The sequence below is a fragment of the Pan paniscus genome, chromosome 12 (genome assembly GCF_029289425.2).
Source record: "Pan paniscus chromosome 12, NHGRI_mPanPan1-v2.0_pri, whole genome shotgun sequence".
Lineage (NCBI taxonomy): Eukaryota > Metazoa > Chordata > Mammalia > Primates > Hominidae > Pan > Pan paniscus.
Genome location: NC_073261.2, coordinates 108,748,804 through 108,768,129, shown reverse-complemented (window position 1 = coordinate 108,768,129; position 19,326 = coordinate 108,748,804). Strand labels below are relative to the sequence as shown.

At 33.7% G+C, this 19,326-nt stretch overlaps 2 protein-coding genes across 8 annotated transcripts in view; one reads left to right on the top strand and one right to left on the bottom strand.

The window, feature by feature from the left end:
• Nucleotides 1-19,326, bottom strand: part of SMC6 (structural maintenance of chromosomes 6) — a 132,210-nt gene that overhangs the window by 93,027 nt on the left and 19,857 nt on the right. The gene's annotated exons all lie outside the window — the stretch shown is intronic.
• Nucleotides 1-19,326, top strand: part of GEN1 (GEN1 Holliday junction 5' flap endonuclease) — a 30,758-nt gene that overhangs the window by 6,999 nt on the left and 4,433 nt on the right. For all 5 annotated transcript variants that reach the window (XM_003826990.5, XM_008952340.5, XM_063594658.1 and 2 more), the window contains exons 3-13: nucleotides 546-732; nucleotides 4,027-4,203; nucleotides 5,735-5,845; nucleotides 7,894-7,967; nucleotides 10,355-10,446; nucleotides 11,800-11,950; nucleotides 12,262-12,298; nucleotides 12,385-12,465; nucleotides 13,437-13,567; nucleotides 17,157-17,218; nucleotides 18,931-19,074. In XM_003826990.5, coding sequence (XP_003827038.2) covers nucleotides 546-732; nucleotides 4,027-4,203; nucleotides 5,735-5,845; nucleotides 7,894-7,967; nucleotides 10,355-10,446; nucleotides 11,800-11,950; nucleotides 12,262-12,298; nucleotides 12,385-12,465; nucleotides 13,437-13,567; nucleotides 17,157-17,218; nucleotides 18,931-19,074 — 1,247 coding nt within the window. The remainder of the gene's footprint in view (nucleotides 1-545; nucleotides 733-4,026; nucleotides 4,204-5,734; nucleotides 5,846-7,893; nucleotides 7,968-10,354; nucleotides 10,447-11,799; nucleotides 11,951-12,261; nucleotides 12,299-12,384; nucleotides 12,466-13,436; nucleotides 13,568-17,156; nucleotides 17,219-18,930; nucleotides 19,075-19,326) is intronic.

Below are 19,326 nucleotides of genomic sequence, written 5' to 3'. Positions count from 1 at the left end.
TGGGAGGCGGAGGTTGCAGTGAGCCGAGATCACACCACTGCACTCCAGCCTGGGCAACAGAGTGATACTCCGCCTCAAAAAAAAAAATCAGTGGTTTTGGCCGGGCACAGTGGCTCACACTTGTATTCCTAGCACTTTGCGAGGCTGAGATGGGCGGATTATTTGAGCTCAGGAGTTCAAGACCAGCCTGGGCAACATGGTGAAACCCCATCTCTACAAAAAATACAGAAAATTAGCCGGGCATGGTGGCACACACCTGTAGTCCCAGCTGCTTGGGGACTGAGGCAGGAAGATCACTTGAGCCGGGAGATTGAGGCTGCACTGAGACAACATCATGCCACTGCACTCCAGCCTGGGTGACAGAGTGAGACTCTGTCAAAGAAAAAGAAAATTCAGTGGTTTTCCACTCTAATTAAACCTTAAGTAAAATGTTATTACATTAACGTTTTTGATACTAGTCTAATGTTCTTGCCTTTGTGTTATACTATTTTGACTTTTATTATCAGTGTATGATGATTAATATATTACTAATTTATATATTTCAGGAACTTATTTTTTCGTATCTCATATTTAACACAAATGGATGTAAAACTGGTATTTGTTATGGAAGGGGAACCACCAAAGCTGAAAGCTGATGTCATAAGCAAGAGGAATCAGACTCGGTATGGGTCTTCTGGAAAATCGTGGTCTCAGAAAACAGGGAGATCACATTTTAAATCAGTCTTAAGAGAGGTGAGCATTCAGATTTGATTCAGTAATTCCGATTTGAATTGCTCTTAATAGTTTGTCATCTTTAATACTTATTAATTTTATTGTGACTAGCAGGGATGTGCATAGAGAAAAGAGTTTATTTTTTAGAGTGAAATTGACCTGAGTTTCATTCCTGGCACTGGTATGTAGAAACTCTGAGACACTGAGCAAAATTTGTAACCTATCTCTACCTTGTATGTTACCTTGTGAAATGACAACAGTAATACTCAGCAGGGATGTGATAAAAATAAGAGAAAGTATATCTAAAGCAACTAGTACATGGTAGGAACTTGATCATATTACCTTTTATAACACCTTCAGGACTTAAAGAAGTCCCAGAATACATGAGATCTCATTAATTCATACTTCACTCTTTCAGAATTCATGATAGTTCATATACAGAATACGTATTTGGCTTCCCTTAGGGCTTGTAATTTTAAAAACTGTCGTTACATTATAACATATTATTTATATGTTACTTTAATATTGCTATATTTTATATTTGTATAAAACTTAAGAAAGAAATCATCTATAGTATATAATTAAAACAATAGGAAGCTTTTTTTTTTCTGTTTTCTTTTTTTGGTTGGTTTTTTTTTTTTTTTTTGAGATGGAGTCTCGCTCTGTCACCCAGGCTGGAGTGCAGTGGCGCGATCTCTGCTCACTGCAAGCTCCGCCTCCCGGGTTCTCACCATTTTCCTGCCTCAGCCTCCCGAGTAGCTGGGACTACAGGCGCCCGCCACCACACCCGGCTAAGGTTTTTTTGTTTTTTTTTTAGTAGAGACAGGGTTTCACCGTGTTAGCCAGAATGGTCTCGATCTCCTGACTTCGTGATCCGCCTGCCTTGGCCTCCCGAAGTGCTGGGATTACAGGTGTGAGCCACTGTGCCTGGCCTTTTTTGTCTGTTTTCAACTGTGTGTATTTTTAAAGAGTTGTAGTAGTACACATGATTTTTAACCTAGCCTTTTCACTTAATGCTTCATGTTGTCATATTTCCCTTTTGTCACATTCTAATCAAAATCATAACTTGTAGTGGTTGTGCAACATGTATGAAGCTATGAATCATACCCCTGATTGTATATGTTATTTACTTTTTTAGTTTTTCTCTACATGGAAGTGTGATTAACATTTTTTGTGTATATAATGTTTTCTTGTGATTTGAAATTTTAGATAAAATTACCCAATGTTGGATTGATGGGTCAAAGTTTTGGAATGATTTTATTGCTCTTGCTGATTAATTTCTGCTAATGCAGATGTCAGAGAAGCAGTGTCGGTGTACTCACAAGAACATTGGATGTTAGGAGGCTTGTCTTTGTAATATTTAGTGTGCAACAACAAAGATATTTAATATGCATTTGTCTTTTAATAGTAATGTTAAACATTTCATCTATTTTTAGTCTCCCTTTGGGTAATGGCTATCATGTCCTTTACCTACTTACCTCTTGAGGTTTTAATTTTTCTTTTGTGCAAGTTCTTTATGTATTAAGGATATAAGCTTTTATCATATTTGCTTTGAATTTGTTTTTCTTTTTAATTTTAGTTAAAAGATTATGCCATTTTTCTCCTCTTCTGAAATTTTATTTTCTACTCACTTTTAAAAATAGTTTTCAATTAGTGAATATTCCACCCTAATGACTATCAGCAGTTGAAGAAAATATCTGTGCTAAGTTCTAATTACTTCTTGTATAATCAATTCCTGGAAATATTCATGGTCCTCAATCTTAGAGTGTTAAAGAACCAGCATAAAACAAAAAAAGAGATGTCCATCTCTTCTTAAGAAAATTGCTCCATTCCTGTTTCTTTATTGCTGCAGTAATTATGGTGTTCTTAGGCATTTTGTGTCAGTTCAGTATTGCCTGTTAGTCATTTTTATATTTCTGTACTCTTCAGTTACTAGGCCCTGCTTCCTCCTAATCCACTGCTATCTTTTAGGTATTCGCATGAAAAGCACAAATTAGTCGTCCTCCAATACCACTTCCACCCCACATGGTAGAGACATAGAGTGGGAAAAATTGCAACAGCCTTATAGGAAATTCTGTGCTGGTTCTTTGAAAAAATTTGAAGTGGCAAATAGTACAAGAAGTTGAAATAACTGTATTTTGAAAGGCTATTTTTTACCTAGGGGTAAGGTCGAAGCAACACTGTCACAAAACTGTCTCTCTAAAATCACAGGGCCAGCGTCCTGAAAAGTGATATTTTTCAACATAGTACTTTGACTTTTTGAACCTTGTCTGCCTTGGGCAACATCTGACAGTGGTAGTTATTATGTAATGTGGCGTGGAAGTGATTAATCAAAGCAAGAAATGATATTTATTCTGTCAGTCTCTAGAAACTACAAGTAAGTAGCCTTTTCTCCCCACCATACTCAGTAGTCCCTGATAGAGAATGATACATGACAAAAAAGAATGGCGTATTACAAGAAAGAATGAACTAGGCTATAAGGCCAGACTACAAGCTACCCAGCGGGGTTAAATTCATAAACCAAAGGAAACTCACAGCAAATTATTTGTGCATCAGCAAAATGATGTAATCATTCTGCACAAACATTTGATTTCCTAGGAGGACACTGACAGCTGACTTCTCCACAGTTTCCCACAATACGAGAGTTTCATTGTACAGGGAAGGCAAGATGAGAAAAAAATGCAAACATTAAAATTCAAGCCAAAACTGTATGATAGATTCTTCTTTGGAAGTACGCATATTGGGTTGACCATCATGTGAGAAAAATTATTGAAGTCTTCTAGATGTAAATCTTAATATGATTAATTATTATTTAAAGATATTTTCAGAATCTGACTATAATAGCAATGAAATGTGAATATGGATTACTTTGTAATTAACATTAAAATCTTAATTTTTTATTACAGAAAATTTAAATCAACACAAAAGTAACCCATCACTAATCTTAAACCATTATCTTGGCTCATCTTGTTTCATCTATTCCCCTATCCACACATCATTTTGAAGCAAATCGTAGACATAATATTGTATCATTCCCTGTATTTCATCTTTTCTAAAAGATGATTCCTAAAAAATAAAAAGAAACATAACCACAATATAATTTTTATTAGCACACGTAAAAGTTTGGCAGTTCATTCCTTAAAGCCCTCAAATATTCAGTCATTGTTCAAATTTCCAAGTGTTTCTTAAATATCGTAATTTTTAAAACACCAAAATAGCTACTATTAATATTTGTAATACAGAAATAGGTGTAATAGTAAATAAATGAGCAGCGAAAACATTCTTTAACATCTTGCACCTGCTTTTTGTTTTCAGTGCCTCCATATGCTCGAATGCTTAGGAATCCCCTGGGTTCAGGCTGCTGGGGAAGCTGAAGCCATGTGTGCTTATCTCAATGCTGGTGGTCATGTCGATGGCTGCCTCACCAATGATGGAGATACTTTCCTTTATGGGGCCCGGACTGTTTACAGGAATTTCACTATGAATACAAAGGTGTTTATTTTCTTTCTCTTTTTCAGCATTTGTTTACGAACTACCTTTTTTAAAGGGCTGATTAAATGAAATAGTAGATATAAAATGCTTACTGTAATGCCTTGCACGTAGCAATTGCTAATTAAAATGCTTACTGTTATTAAAAATCATTGCCACATAGTTCATTCTCTTCAAAATGTGGATTTATCTCATAAGAACTTGACTTGTTTGTTTCACATGGTTTGATTCTAAATCATTTTCAAAAATACATCACGAATTGCATATGAAAATGTGTTGCTTTGATCGTGAATTTCCAGTTTAGTGTTTCATCCTCAGAAATACCTCCAAATATGCAAAGAGAGAGATATAAAGATGTTCAATGTAGCATTGTTAATAATTACAAAAATTTGGCAAGCAGCCCGAGTGCCCATTGATAGGGACATGGTTAAATCCTTCACACTTACTGGTTCCCAGTTGGAGAGATACTGCCGGGAGACATTTTGGTTGCAACAGTTCAGGCTTGGGCATAGGAGACTATAGATATGTGATGGCTTGGTGCCAACCAAACTAAACCTTCTGCCAGACATATCTGCTATCCCTCCCGAAATGCTAATATTAGCACCCCCATTGAGAAACACTGTTTCAGAGTCCATATGATGTAATACAGTGCGGTCATTGAAAAGGCTATTATTGACATAAAAGATACCCAGACATATTAATGGTGGAAAATTTCTCAAAATAGTATTTTTATATAATCCTACTTTTACTTAAAAAACGTAATTAACAATAAATATTCATATATATGTATCAAAGGAGATGGTTTTTTGGAAGAATATGCACCAAGCTATTAATGATAGCTCAGGCAGTGCAGTTACGGGGAATGTTTACTTTCTATTTTATATATATATATATATATATATATATATATATATATATATATGTTACAGTGTTTTATTTTGTAAGATGGAAATCTACATTTTTTAGACACCAGAAAGCAATAAAATGGAAAAAATTGGCTAGCATAGTTATTTTTAAGCCATTTTTGAAACTACAACTTTATTTTCATATATTGAAATGTCAGATTCTATAAAGATTCTGCTGATCAGGATAATTTTCTTATATAAAGTTTTTGGAATAATTAAACTTTTTTTCTTTTTTTGAGACGTAGTCTCACTGTGTCGCCCAGTCTGAAATGCAGTGGTGTGATCTCGGCTCACTGCAACCTCCTCCTCCTGGCTTCAAGTAATTCTTGTGCCTCAGCCTCCCAAGTAACTGGGACTACAGGCACATGCCACCACGCCTGGCTAATTTTTTTGTATTTTTAGTAGAGATGGGGTTTCACCATGTTGGCCAGGCTGGTCTCAAACTCCTGACCTCAAGTGATACACCCACCTTGGCCTCTCAGAGTGCTGGGATTACAGGCATGAGCCACCATGCCCAGCCTGGAATAATTAAACATTTAAAGATAACATTGACAAATTATTTTTGTAATGTGGTTTAATGTATAAATATGTACTTTTTGAGGATTAAACTAAATCTGTTCTTTCTTTAGGACCCACATGTTGACTGTTACACAATGTCATCTATCAAGAGTAAACTAGGTTTGGATAGAGATGCTCTGGTTGGATTAGCAATACTTCTTGGTTGTGATTATCTCCCAAAGGTAAGCTGAAATTGTCATATTTATTTGCTATTCATAAAGTCTTTTTCATACTTTATGTGCTGTATAAATATGAATATAATATGGCTATATGATTAAAAATCGAATTTAAAATATAATTTCAGGCATAATAAGCTATTCAGTGACTAAAATAATCGGCATTTCAGATGGCACTAAAAAGCTGACTTGTGACACTTAATATTATAAGCAAGAATAGAATAATGTAGTACCACAGCTTGAATCTCAGTAAACTGTTACTCTAGATTAAGAGATTCACATTTATGTTTGACTATCTTTTTAAATAAATATAGGAGTTATTATTTTCTTGTATTATGCCATTGTTTCTTTCACTCTTTTTTCTGTTTTTTAGTTTTCAGTATTCTTTGTGCACATGCTCAATGCTATTACTGTTGCTAAGTCACGTGATCATTGGGATAAGCCATTCATATTTCCATGCCTCTCAGCGTTGTGCTGGGTTTTGTTCATGGAAATATTTGTATCTTAAGATGCACAATCTAGTGCTCTGTAACAAATAGGTATAACAGGTGAGTGATGAGTTAAGTGTTATGAGAATAATCCCATTTTTTTAAATGTAGTGTTTAAAAATATAAAATAACTGGTATTGTAGGTCTTACTATGTAGTTCCCTTATTATGTTCCTACTGATTATTTCTGTATCCTTACAATCCGTCATTTTACCTCTATTCCCAAGAGAAGTATAAAGAAGAATGACATGTAATTTTTTTTCCATCTGAGCTCAGGAGAAAGGAAAATATAGCAGGATAATAAAATTATTAAGCCTAATTTGTAATTTATATCATCAAAGAACTTTTTTTAAACTGTTAGGAAAAGAAAGCAGGAGGAAAGAAACTTTTAAATACCACAAACCATTATTTTGTAATTCTCCTTCTAAAGTAAAAGACGATTTCCTAAATAAAATTATATCATAATTAAAATCTATAAACAGCCCAATGTTTAATTTAAGAAAAAATTTGCTGACTTGAACTCACAGAAACCAACTTTAGCTACAGTGGTATTTAAATTATGCATTAGCCATAGCTATATTGACCTTTTGTGTTTTTTAAAACCAAAACTGCTATGTATTTACATTGTTCTACTTAAAGACTTTTAAGACTATGTACTAACTTGATTTGCCTTCAAAAACTTAAAGCTAATGCTAATACAAGAAGAATGATATTCAAGATATCTAATAACGTGTATGCCAAAGACACAGGCAATAGAGATGGAAGAGACTTCTGGGTATCCCTGCTGTGCCATAGACTCTCTTTTTAGTAGCTGGATTCTGGGTATAGGTGGATTGGGAAGTATTCAGGTTAGATGGGACATTCCTGTGCAGGCAGATACTCAGAATGCTTGGGCAGTAGCTATTTACTAACCAGTTAACACGAGTGTGTAAATCCTAGTGTGTACTGGTTAAATAACAGCTCTGCTTATAAGGACATATTCATACACTTACAGGGGCTGGAAGACTCAGTTTAAATCAGAAATTGTGACAGGAATATACATTAAGGCATATCATTTTTGTATATTGGAAATTCACACTTCAAATTTTCTTAAGTTTTTAATTTCAAGAGTTAACTTAAAACGTTCCTTCGTTCTCTGTTTATGTCTGGGTTTTGGAATATTAAATGTTCATGTAATTAAATGAACTTGCTTTTTCCTGATTACAAACATAAAGTTAGGTTAAATTAAAATATTATCCAAATAATTAACATAGTAAATGAAAGCCCTCTAAAATTATGACCCTCCCTTCCCTAAAATAAACACCATCAGTGGTTTGGTATATAACTCGCTGAAATTTTTGTTTACATAGATAACAGTGTAATTGTCATTTACTTTACAAATCCTGATCATATACACTATTGTGAAGTTTTTGTTTTATGCATAGCAGTGTATCTTGCATATCTTTTCCTTTCTTTATTGAAGAGTTACCTCATTCTTTCAGCTGCTGACTCTTCCGTTCAATTAATATACTTTTAACCATTCCTAGTGATTAACATTGGAATTATGTTTTTTCCCACTTTCTGAAAGGGAGTCCCTGGAGTTGGAAAAGAGCAAGCATTAAAACTTATACAGATTTTGAAAGGGCAAAGTTTACTTCAGAGGTAACTAATAATTACTTTCTCTTGTGACATTGAACCTTTATTCTTGCTGAACTTAATAACGAATAGTACAGGAAACAATTGTTTTCCAAAAAAGGGTTTTGTATTTTTAAACGGACCTATATTTTGTTTGATTTAAGGTAATTTATTTTTATTTATTTTGAAATTTTCCAAAGGAAGGATGAGAATACATGTTCTAAGCCGTATTGCATTTTTTTTTCTTTTTTTGGAGACAAGGTCTCACTGTGTCGCCTAGGCTGCAGTGCAGTGGCGCAGTCACTGCTCACTGCAATCTCAACCTGCCGGAGTCAAGTGATCCTCCTACTTCAGCCTCCTGAGTAACTGGGACAACAGATATGCACCACTGTGCCCAGCCACCATACTGCATTTAAAATATACATATTATTTATATTAAACATGTTAATATATTAATTTTTAATTTTTTTTTTTTGTAGAGATAGGGTCTCCCTATGTTGCCCAGGTTGGTCTTGAACTCCTGGGCTCAAGTGATCCCCCTGCCTTGGTTTCCCAAAGTGTTAGGATTACAGGCATGAGCCACGGTGCCCAGCCACCATACTGCATTTTAAAAAATCTATTATTAGCTCACTAAACACATTTAGTACAATGTCAAGTGCATTTATGTATGACCATGGGCATTTTGCCACTAGCTATTTTAAACCCTTTTACCAAAAGGTAAAGATAAACATGACATTAAAATAATTTTGTATTTAATACTTTGATATTGTATTTTCTTTCTATAAATGAAATGTCTGTGGCGTGTTGTAAATATTTAATAATAAGCAACATTAATTGAAATCTTACTCGACTGGCCTTTGCTTTATAGCTACATATTTAATAATAACATTAATTCGTTTAGTCTCTATAGTTGGAGGATTCAGAACAAGATGCAGATTATATAGAAGTTAACAAACTATGCTATTTACTCTCTCAAAAACACATGAATTATATTTGCTGATGAAAGCAATGTTTTATAAAAATTAATATTAATGATGATAGGTATAGAATCAATAAGAAAGGAACTAGGACACTGGGAAACTTAAAGCAGTCTTAGCCTCCAGCAGGTTCAAGATGGCAAGTGCCTGAAAAAAATGTTAAGAGGTAAAAATGAAAAAGGAATGACCATAAAAAATACATCAAATCACTGTATTCTTTCCTATGATACTTCTCTTTTAGCTGTAAAACTGTTGATAAATGTAAGACTTCAGTAAATCCATTATTGACATCAGTTATTACTGTGCCCAAGCAAGAAAGAAAAGGTATAATTTGGCCTGGGGGTGAGTTAAGGAATCATTTGGGAATTGTAAAAAATAATATAAAGAAGGAAAAGCAAGTGAATATAACACCTGGCTAACTCCAAACCATTCTTATTGAAACAGTTTCAGCAAATAAGCACTGTTGACACTTGAAAATAATAAAATTACATTTATTTTATAATTATCTATTATTCTGTTTTATATACTGACTTTTCCTTTCAGTTATTTTTAATTTTTGCAGTGCTATTCTTTATCTGGAAGCAATTAATGCTAATTTTTAACAGGCTTGTACTTGGTCTTTGTAGTAAATGAATTAGAAATTCCAGAAGCTAAATAATAACTATTAAGTACCAGATACTGCACAATGACCTGAAGAGATAATTTAGCTTTTATAAAAACTTCAACTTGTTTAAGTAGAGGAACATAATTCAGAACACATACGTTTTATGATTAATACCTAACCATACCCTTTGTGGCTTTATGTTAACCTGGAACTTTAGCCAAAAACGAAATTAACTTTTAATTAGTAGAAATCTTTATAGTACTATACATTTTTCTTAAAATCTTTTATGAAGCAGGTAATGTTTTGCTCTTTGCACAAGAGATTAAGAAATGATTATTTTAGATGATTTAGCTTTTTGATACAGTTTTCACCTAGAAGATTAATGTTTTATTTAATTTTATATATTACTCTTTACTCTTCTTTCTGATATAGAGAAATGTTCATGATTCTGTTTTGTACTCTGGCACACAGAGTCAGTCTGCTCACATACTGCTGCCTAACTTAAGATTCTTCAAAAAAAAAAAGACTGATTGGATATATATATACATACATATATATATATACAATTTTTTTTTAATAGAGATACCGATATATAGATACACACACACATATACTCTCTCTCCTGTCTTGCAGTTCTGCTGTCCTTGGGCCTTGGGGCCACACTTAAAGCTTGTGACTGAGGGTTTTCCCACACTAGGCCAGCAACTTTATCAACCACCAAAGGGAAAATAATTAGGTAGGTGAAAGGGAATAGATCAGCCTGATATTTGAGAACATATCGTTTTTGTGACCTCATTTTTTTTCCTTTTTTTAAAAACCACTTTCTATTAAAGGTTTAATCGGTGGAATGAAACATCTTGTAACTCTAGTCCACAACTGCTAGTCACTAAAAAACTGGCTCATTGTTCTGTGTGTTCCCATCCAGGTAAGGAGACATAGGGAATGGTTATTAGTATCTCATACGCATGTTTTAATTCTTGTTCACATAGTACTTTTTACATGCCAATATTAATAATACTTTGAAGGGTTTTACATTGTCCTCTCCGCTAGATTAGGAATTCCTTGCAGTCAGGAGTTTTGTTATATACAGATAGTAGTCACTCAGTAAATGTTTATTGAAACCAATAATGTGATGTAGATGATAAATATAGGATAAGTACAGTTTCAAACTATGATACCAAATTACTTAGATCTTAAAACTATCTTTTCAATATAGAAATCCATTTTAAGAAAAAAAATATACTAATAAGTCTTAGGGAAAATGGAACTGAAACCATTTGTTAATATATTGGTGATTTATATTTATCTACTTAAATGATTCTTCATTGTCCTGTAATGCATTTTGTGTGTGAAGACAGTGACTTAAAACTAATTTCTAATACATGTTCACTATTCTTGAAAATAGCTTGGATCTTCTTCATTAGTCTTGGTTTAAAAAAAAAAAAGACACTACGGAACACGTACTGGATCAGAAAGGCCTTTCATTCCCAAAAGAGATTAGGATATCATGTTAACTCATCTTTTAAAAGAAATTCTGCTATATCTAGTTGTCTTAATATATTTTTATTAACATTATTAAATTATAGATAAAATCATGGAAGAAAATCAATGTTTTTATAAATAAGATGCTATTGTATAGTTTTTTGATAACTTATAAATGACAATTTTAGGTCATATCAAGTATATGTGCTCTTACATATTCTCAAGACAATGTTGAAAGTAATCACACTTTGCTTTTAAAGGGAATTAAATTTCCACACCCGTGCCGCAGTCATCATTTGTTCATGTTCCAAGGATAGTTTAAAAATAACTGTAACTGAGAGCTAGACACTAGCAGAGGTAATTAACTGCTATATTCTTTTAATACACTCATTAAAGAAACTATTCTATTAGAGCTATTCTATTAAGTAAATAATCTTTTTTGCTAGTAATTACATTCTACTTTTTATGCATGTAGCTTCCACCTAAACCAGAAAGTTTTCTGTTGTTGATTATTGTAAATGTATAATTTCAAGTGTCTAATTAACACTTTCAGATAGAAGAATAATTTTTTCTAAAGTGTCATGTGATAGTAATAGCTCAAGATCTACTTGAGCCCAAGAATTACTACGGTGTCTATTACTCTATTCATCCTAAATGTATTGAAACCTTTCTATATGCTAGGTAGTGTGCTAGGCAATATTAATTTTGGAAAATTTAGATACTGGCAAAAAGAATGTATGTAGAAAGTAATTATAAAAGGCAAAAAATATTATACTTTTTTTGGGTTTCCATAAAGGTTCACCTAAGGATCATGAACGTAATGGATGCAGATTATGTAAAAGTGATAAATATTGTGAGCCACATGACTATGAATACTGCTGTCCTTGTGAGTGGCACCGTACAGAACATGATAGGCAACTCAGTGAAGTAGAGAACAATATTAAGAAGTAAGTTTTTTTAAAAACTCATGATTTTTCCTGGCATGACCTATACACATACCTTTGGTTGAATTATTTCCATATAATCTTTCCCCATGTCTAGATTAGTCACATGTTTAACAAAAATTTTTTTTCATTTCTGTTCAAAAATTTAGCTAACCTAGGAGATAGTAATGTAATAGTTATTCAAAGGGAAGCTTGACTGTTTGGGATACTGTAAATTCACATTTCTTATTAAATGGGAGGAGATTGGCTGAGATGATTTCAGAGTCTAAAATTGTCTGATTATAGTAATAACATGTATATAATTTTTTTTTCAGGAAAGCTTGCTGTTGTGAGGGATTCCCATTCCATGAGGTAATATCCAGTAATTCAACTGTATTAATTTTAGAAACTTTCTTAGAAGTTTAAATCTCAGTTTCTATTTTCTTTTTTCTTGCTAGGTTATTCAAGAATTCCTTTTAAACAAGGATAAATTGGTGAAGGTTATCAGGTACCAAAGACCTGATTTGTTATTGTTTCAGGTATCTGAAAATAAATTCTTCTTTACTGTATGAAGTTATATGCTGGAAAGATAGGAACAGATATTCACTCTGATTGGTCTGAGAGGAGGTTTAAAATTAAAACAGGCAGCTCTTATATTTTTTCAGCATTTATTTCTACTCTCTCATTTGCCATACAGTGGCCATCTTTGCACACTATAAGACAAAGTATAGTTATGCTGTTTTAGAAGATGCCTTAATTAGCATATGTGGATATATTGCATCCATGGATATTTTGGGGGAAGAGGGTTTAATAACAAGAGAATGTTAAGATCAAGTATATAATTGTGGAAGGTAGTATCATTTACAAAAACATTGATATCTGAAATTAATGACCTAAATTTAAATTTGGACCATATTCCACCTACTGTGTGACCCTGGATGCGTGTTATTCTCAAAACAGAAATAATATTACTTATCTCATAAAGTCACCATGAGGATTAAATGAGATTATTTATATTAACTCCTAATATAGTGGCTAGGGACACGGAGTGGCTCAATAAATTGCAACAGCTGGGTACTTACAAGTACCAGCTGTAAGTAATGACAGCCACATTAATAACGACAGCCACATTAATAATGACAGCCAACATTTGTTAGACATTTAAATTTGCTGTTATGTTTAATGCATTACATGTAATCTCAATCTTTATAATCTGTGAAGTGGGTTATAATATTTTCACATTACAGATGGTAAAACTGAGGCTAAGAGAGTTTAAGTAAGTTACCCAACATCTAAGAAATATCATCCTGGCGTTCAAACCGAGAGCCTTCACTCTTAATCATTATGCAATAATGATTCTTCCTTAGGAGGCTCATTCTTTCTAGAATATTCTCATTGATACTACTTTAACTTACGTTAATTCTAAAGGAAAAAATATTAATATCACCTAGGAGTGCTATTTGTCTCCAAGAGATAACAAAATCTTGTTTTATTTTTATTATATTTATAGAGATTTACTCTTGAAAAAATGGAGTGGCCCAATCACTATGCATGTGAGAAATTGCTGGTACTTTTGACCCGTTATGACATGATAGAAAGAAAGCTTGGTAGCAGAAACTCTAATCAACTACAGCCAATTCGGTAATGTAAAGAACTGTATGGTGAAGATGGTGTTTTTACTTGAGTATTTTATAATTAAAATATTCCTAATATCTTTAAGCTCGTTTTTGTAAAGGTGGAGGAAAGGCCTCCTGGAATATTAAAAGCTTATTCAGGGCTTATAATCAGAACAACATAGTAAGTCATGCTTTATCATACTTTTCTACTTCAAACACATAGTAATAATAGATTATAAAAAGAAACAAGCATAAAAGGATATAGCCAGGCTTTATAAGACAACTATTTCAGTGGACCAGGAAAGGAACAAACGTGTAAAGGGAATGTGGGAACTAAAACTGGTTTTGCAGAGCCTTAAATCTAGAAGCAGCAGTATCATCCAGGAGGTAAATCGCTTCAGAGAAAAAAAAAAAAATGGGGACCAAAAGTGCAAGATGTTGATGGAGTCAGGCTTATTTCTTGAAACCCAGTAGCTAGGGTGGAATTTCTCTGTTCCTATCAGGAGATTAGAGGCTGGGGTAGACAATAAAAAACTAACCAAATGCTGCCTGAAGCCCAGAAAGCCCACTGGAAATTACTCAAAGAGACTAGAGAGATAGAAGTGAAGACAGATAAAATATAAAAGAATTGAAGAAGAAAGCTTAACATATAAAGAAATATAATATTTTTAAAATCAACAATTGCGTCATGAATTCACTTCGGATTAAATTAAGTTTTAAAACAGTCTGACAGGTTTTATGCAAGGGGTGGGTGTGGTTGGCCTTTCAGAATGCTAGAATCCTCAAAAAGATGAAGACATGTCTGTAAGCAACAGAAGGCAAAATTATAAAAATGTGTGTAAATGGATGGATATAAAAAGTGAATTATTAGCTTAAAAATAGTTGTTGAAATAAAAAGCAATGAAGGGGTCTCTAGGCTAAATTGGTCCAAAAAAATTAGTGATTTGGAAGACAAATCAAGTCACACAGAAATCATCTCAAAGACTCTCATATAAAAAATGCTTAAGAGTAGTTTTGGATTAATTCCTAGAAGCTAATAAAAGAAAAGATTGAAAAGTAATTTTTGAAGAGATGATGTCTGAGAGTTTTCCAAAATTTAAGACAGATAGTTATACTACAAATTATAGCCGCAATACATGAAATACCCAAGGCATATTGTAGACATCAACGATAAAAGGAATATTTTAAAAAGTACCAAACCAATCAGGCAACAATCATCAATGGATGTTAAAACCATTAGATGAAAGATTGCTGCAGAGAAAGGATAGTCACAGTCTCAAGTACCGCTCTACAGATTAATTACAAAGGAAAAATGGTATCTTCAAAAGTGGAGAAATCCAGTGGACATCAGTTTAACTCAGTGATTAATTACCAATAAAAGAACAATAGACTGATTTCATATGCTTTCTAATACGTTAAACTGAGAAAGATACTACATTATCATATAATATTTTTGCCAAAAAAGCTTGAGCTAGGTGGGGCGTGGTGGCTCGCACCTGTAATCCCAGCAGCATTTTGGGAGACTGAGGCCGGTGGATCGACTGAGCTCAGGAGTTCAAGACCCATCTCTTCCAAAAATACAAAAAATTAGCCAGGCGTGGTGGAGAGCACCTGTGATCCCAGCTACTTGGAAGGCTGAGTTGGGAGGATTGCTTGAGCCTGGGAGGTGGAGGTTGCAGTGAGCTGAGTTCATACCACTGCACTCCAAACTTGGTGACAGAGTGAGACCCTGTCTCAAAAAAAAAAAAAAAAAAAAGAAAGTTTAATCTGTATTTAATCATGAGGAAACAATCTAATGAATCCAAGTGAAAAACGTTCTGTGGAGCTATTATCCTGGACTCTTCAAAAATAAAAAATATCTAGGTAGTTTTCTGGATTAAAATAAAGAGACAACACAATTCAAGAAAAATGATCCTGATTGAATTCTGAATTGTTTTTAAGTCATAAAGGACCTTTTTTTTTAGGACAATTGGGGAAATTTGAATATGGTTTGTATATTGTATCATTGTTAAACTTCCAGAGTGTGAAAGTTTTTTGTGGCAATGTAGGAAAATACTCTACATAGACAGGCTGCAGATGTGCCATGAGACATGTTTGCAACTAACTTGCAAATGGAGAAAGCAAATGTGATAAAATGTTAACAATTGATGAATCTCAGTAAAAGTATGTGAGTATTCATTGTACTATTTTTGCAACTTTTATAAAGGTTTGAAATTTTTCAGAATAAACAGTTTGCTGGGAAGTATAAAAGAAAAAAGATCAACTATCTGATAGCACACATCTTTCATAACAGTAATAGATGCCAGAAGATGCTGGAGTGATGTTTCAAAGTACCGAGTAAAAACAATTTACAACCTTGAAATCATTAAAACATTATTCATAGGAAAAGCGTTTTTAAACATATGAAGAGTAAGAGAGTTTACCACTCAAACCTTCCTTAAAAGTGCAGTTAAAGAGCTGGGCGTGGTGGCTTATGCCTGGATTAGCACTTTGGGAGACCAAAGCAGGCGGATCACTTGAGGCCAGGGATTCTAGACCATTCTGGCCAACATAGCGAAAACACCTGTCTACTGCAAATACAAAACATTAGCTGGGCGTGGTGGCACATGCCTGTAATCCCATTTACTTGGGATGCTGAGGCACGAGAATCTCTTGAACCCAGGAGGCAGAGGTTACAGTGAGCTGAGATGGTGCCACTGCACTCCAGCCTGAGCAAACAGAGCAAGACTCAAAAAAAAAGGATAATTTATTTTTTAAAGTGTTGTTAAAGGATATACTTCAGCAAGAAAAAAAATGAACACAGAGGGAAGATGTGAATTACAAGAAACAGTGGTCAGCCCAGGAATTGATTAAAACGTATTTGGATAATTTAATAAACTGACTAGAAAAAATTATGTATATAAATATTTGTATAATATTTAATGATTAATACATGATGATGATGATGATGATAAGCCAAAACTCCCAAAGTATGCATTCAAACACTTAAGAGTACCTGCTAGAAATATAATCTCTGTCTTCCAAACCAGTACAATTAAAATAAGAAAGTGAAACTATCAAACCAAAACAATACAGGCAGAAGGAAGATGGAAGTAACAAAGAAAAAGCTGGTGACAGCAAACAAAATAAGGTGCATGAATGAATCCAGCAGCTATATCAGTAATCACCAAAAATGTAAGCAGATTAAACTCACCTATTAAAAGACAGATTATATTGGATAAGTAAATAAAATTCAGCAATATTCAGCTTACAAGGTACATGTAGAATAATACTACACAGAGTTTGAAAATAAAGAGATTTAAGAAGACTTAGTAGACAAATACGGTACTTACCAAAGTAATATAACAAATTTTAAAACAAAAATCATTATTGTGAAGATGAGGAACACTGCATAATAAGGTAAGAAACAACTTACTTAGAAGAACTAACAGTAATAAACTCTATGTACCTAACAATATTATCTTTTGAATAAACTAGTCAAAGGAATAGGCAGTAATTCCTTAAAATGTTTTTACCTGGGAAAAAAAAAATCTATGGAAATTATTCAGGTTAGAAATGGAAAATTTCCAAATATCTTATGCAATTAGACTTCATTAAATGAATTTGTTTTTCAGAATTGTTAAGACTCGAATCAGAAATGGAGTTCATTGTTTTGAAATAGAATGGGAAAAGCCTGGTATGTATTCACTTTAAGCAAAATATTCCATTTATAATATTTGACCATGTATGTCTAGTAAATATTGTATATGTGTATATATATATACACACACACATATATATATACACACACATATATATGTGTATATATGTATACACACACATATATGTGTGTATATATATGTATACACATACATATGTGTGTGTATCTATATATATACACACACAGCATGTGTGTGAAAAATAAAGAGGAAACCCATCACATGCACCACAGGTTGATTTCATAGTTTGCCTGTGTTATTTTAGATAGGTTTTGACTAATAGTAAATATGATAAACTTTGATTTTATTTTAATGTCTCAATTTGACATTTCTTTTGTAATGTTTAAGGAAGTAATACCGAAATAATTTTTATTTATATTTCTCAAATACATGCTTTTACAAATGCTGTGGTCATTCAATGTCATGTATAGCTGCATCTGAAAAAATTGAGATTGTTAAAATACTCCTGGGGTACACTTCCTTTCCTTTTTTTTTTAACCCTGCTTAGTTTTCAGTGGGAATTTTTTATTGTCAAATTATTCTTATTTTTGCTCCAGACAGAAATACAGTGAACTCTGAATTAGCTCCCAAACTGGAGATAGTGAAAAACAGATAATTTAAAATGAAAGTAATAATACTTTTTTTTTTGAGACGGAGTCTTGCTCTGTTGCCCCGGCTGGAGAGTGCAGTGGCACCATCTTGGCTTACAGCAACCTCTGCCTCCTGGTTCAAGTGATTCTCCTGCCTCAGCCTCCCAAGTAGCTGGGGTTGCAGGCACCTGCCATCATGCCTGGCTAATTTTCATATTTTTAGTAGAGATGGAGTTTCGTTATTTTGACCAGGCTGGTCTCGAACCCCTGACCTCAGGTGTTCCACCCACTTCGGCCTCCCAAAGTGCTGGGATTACAGGCGTGAGCCACTGCGCCCAGCCTGGAAAGTAGTAATACTTTTGATGGCCCTTTCAATTGTGTTCTTTTCAGAAGCCATCCCTAAAGAAAGCTGATGTTGAGTTTTAGGAAACTGTTTCATTTCTTACCTGGAATTTTAACACTTAACTGAATTAAACCAACCAACCTTACCTAAACAAAGTTTTCTGTCCTTTCAGCTACTGCTACCATCTCTGAAATAAGAGGATTTAAAGTTCTAATTTAGAAAGAATCTCCATCTGGCTATTGCTAGGCAAAAAGCAAATAAATTATGTACTGCTGTCAACAGATTGTTAGAATATAGTGTTATAAAAGCAAGATTTGCAATGAAAAGTTCATTTGTGAATGACTTATTTTACCTGATAAAGCTAGTTACCTGGAAAGATTGATTTTTTTTTTTTTTTTGAGATGGAGTTTTGCTCTTGTTGCCCAGGCTGGAGTGTAGTGGTGCGATCTCGGCTCACTGCAACCTCTACCTCCCAGGTTCAAGTGATTCTTCTGCCTCAGCCTCCTGAGTAGCTGGGATTACAGGCACGCACCAGCATGCCCGGCTAATTTTTGTATTTTTTGTAGAGACATGGTTTCACCATGTTGATCAGGCTGGTCTGGTGTTGGTCAGGCTGGTCTCGAACTCCTGACCTCATGATCCGCCCGCCTTGGCCTCCCAAAATGCTGGGATTACAGGTGTGAGCCATCAAGCCTGACCGATTGAATTTTTTTAAATGCCTAATTAAGGACACTTTGCTGTATTTTTAATCTTTTAGAACATTATGCTATGGAAGATAAACAACATGGAGAATTTGCTTTATTAACAATTGAGGAAGAATCATTGTTTGAAGCAGCATATCCTGAGATCGTTGCTGTTTACCAAAAACAAAAGTTAGAAATTAAAGGGAAGAAACAAAAACGTAAGTTTTGGGTTTGATAGCTATTTATGCCACATGCAAATGTTATAGAAGAGCCACCTCTTCTGTTTGAATCTGCTCTGTCTAAATTTTACTGAGAAATCTATAAACTCAAGAGTCAAGAATTGTATTCTTCCTTCTTTGTCTTCACATACTTTCTTTTAAAGCTGAAAAGCCAGGAATAAATCATTCTGTTCTGTCTACTAACTTAGACACGTGTTAATAATAATAGTTATACTGACCAGTTGTTCAGCA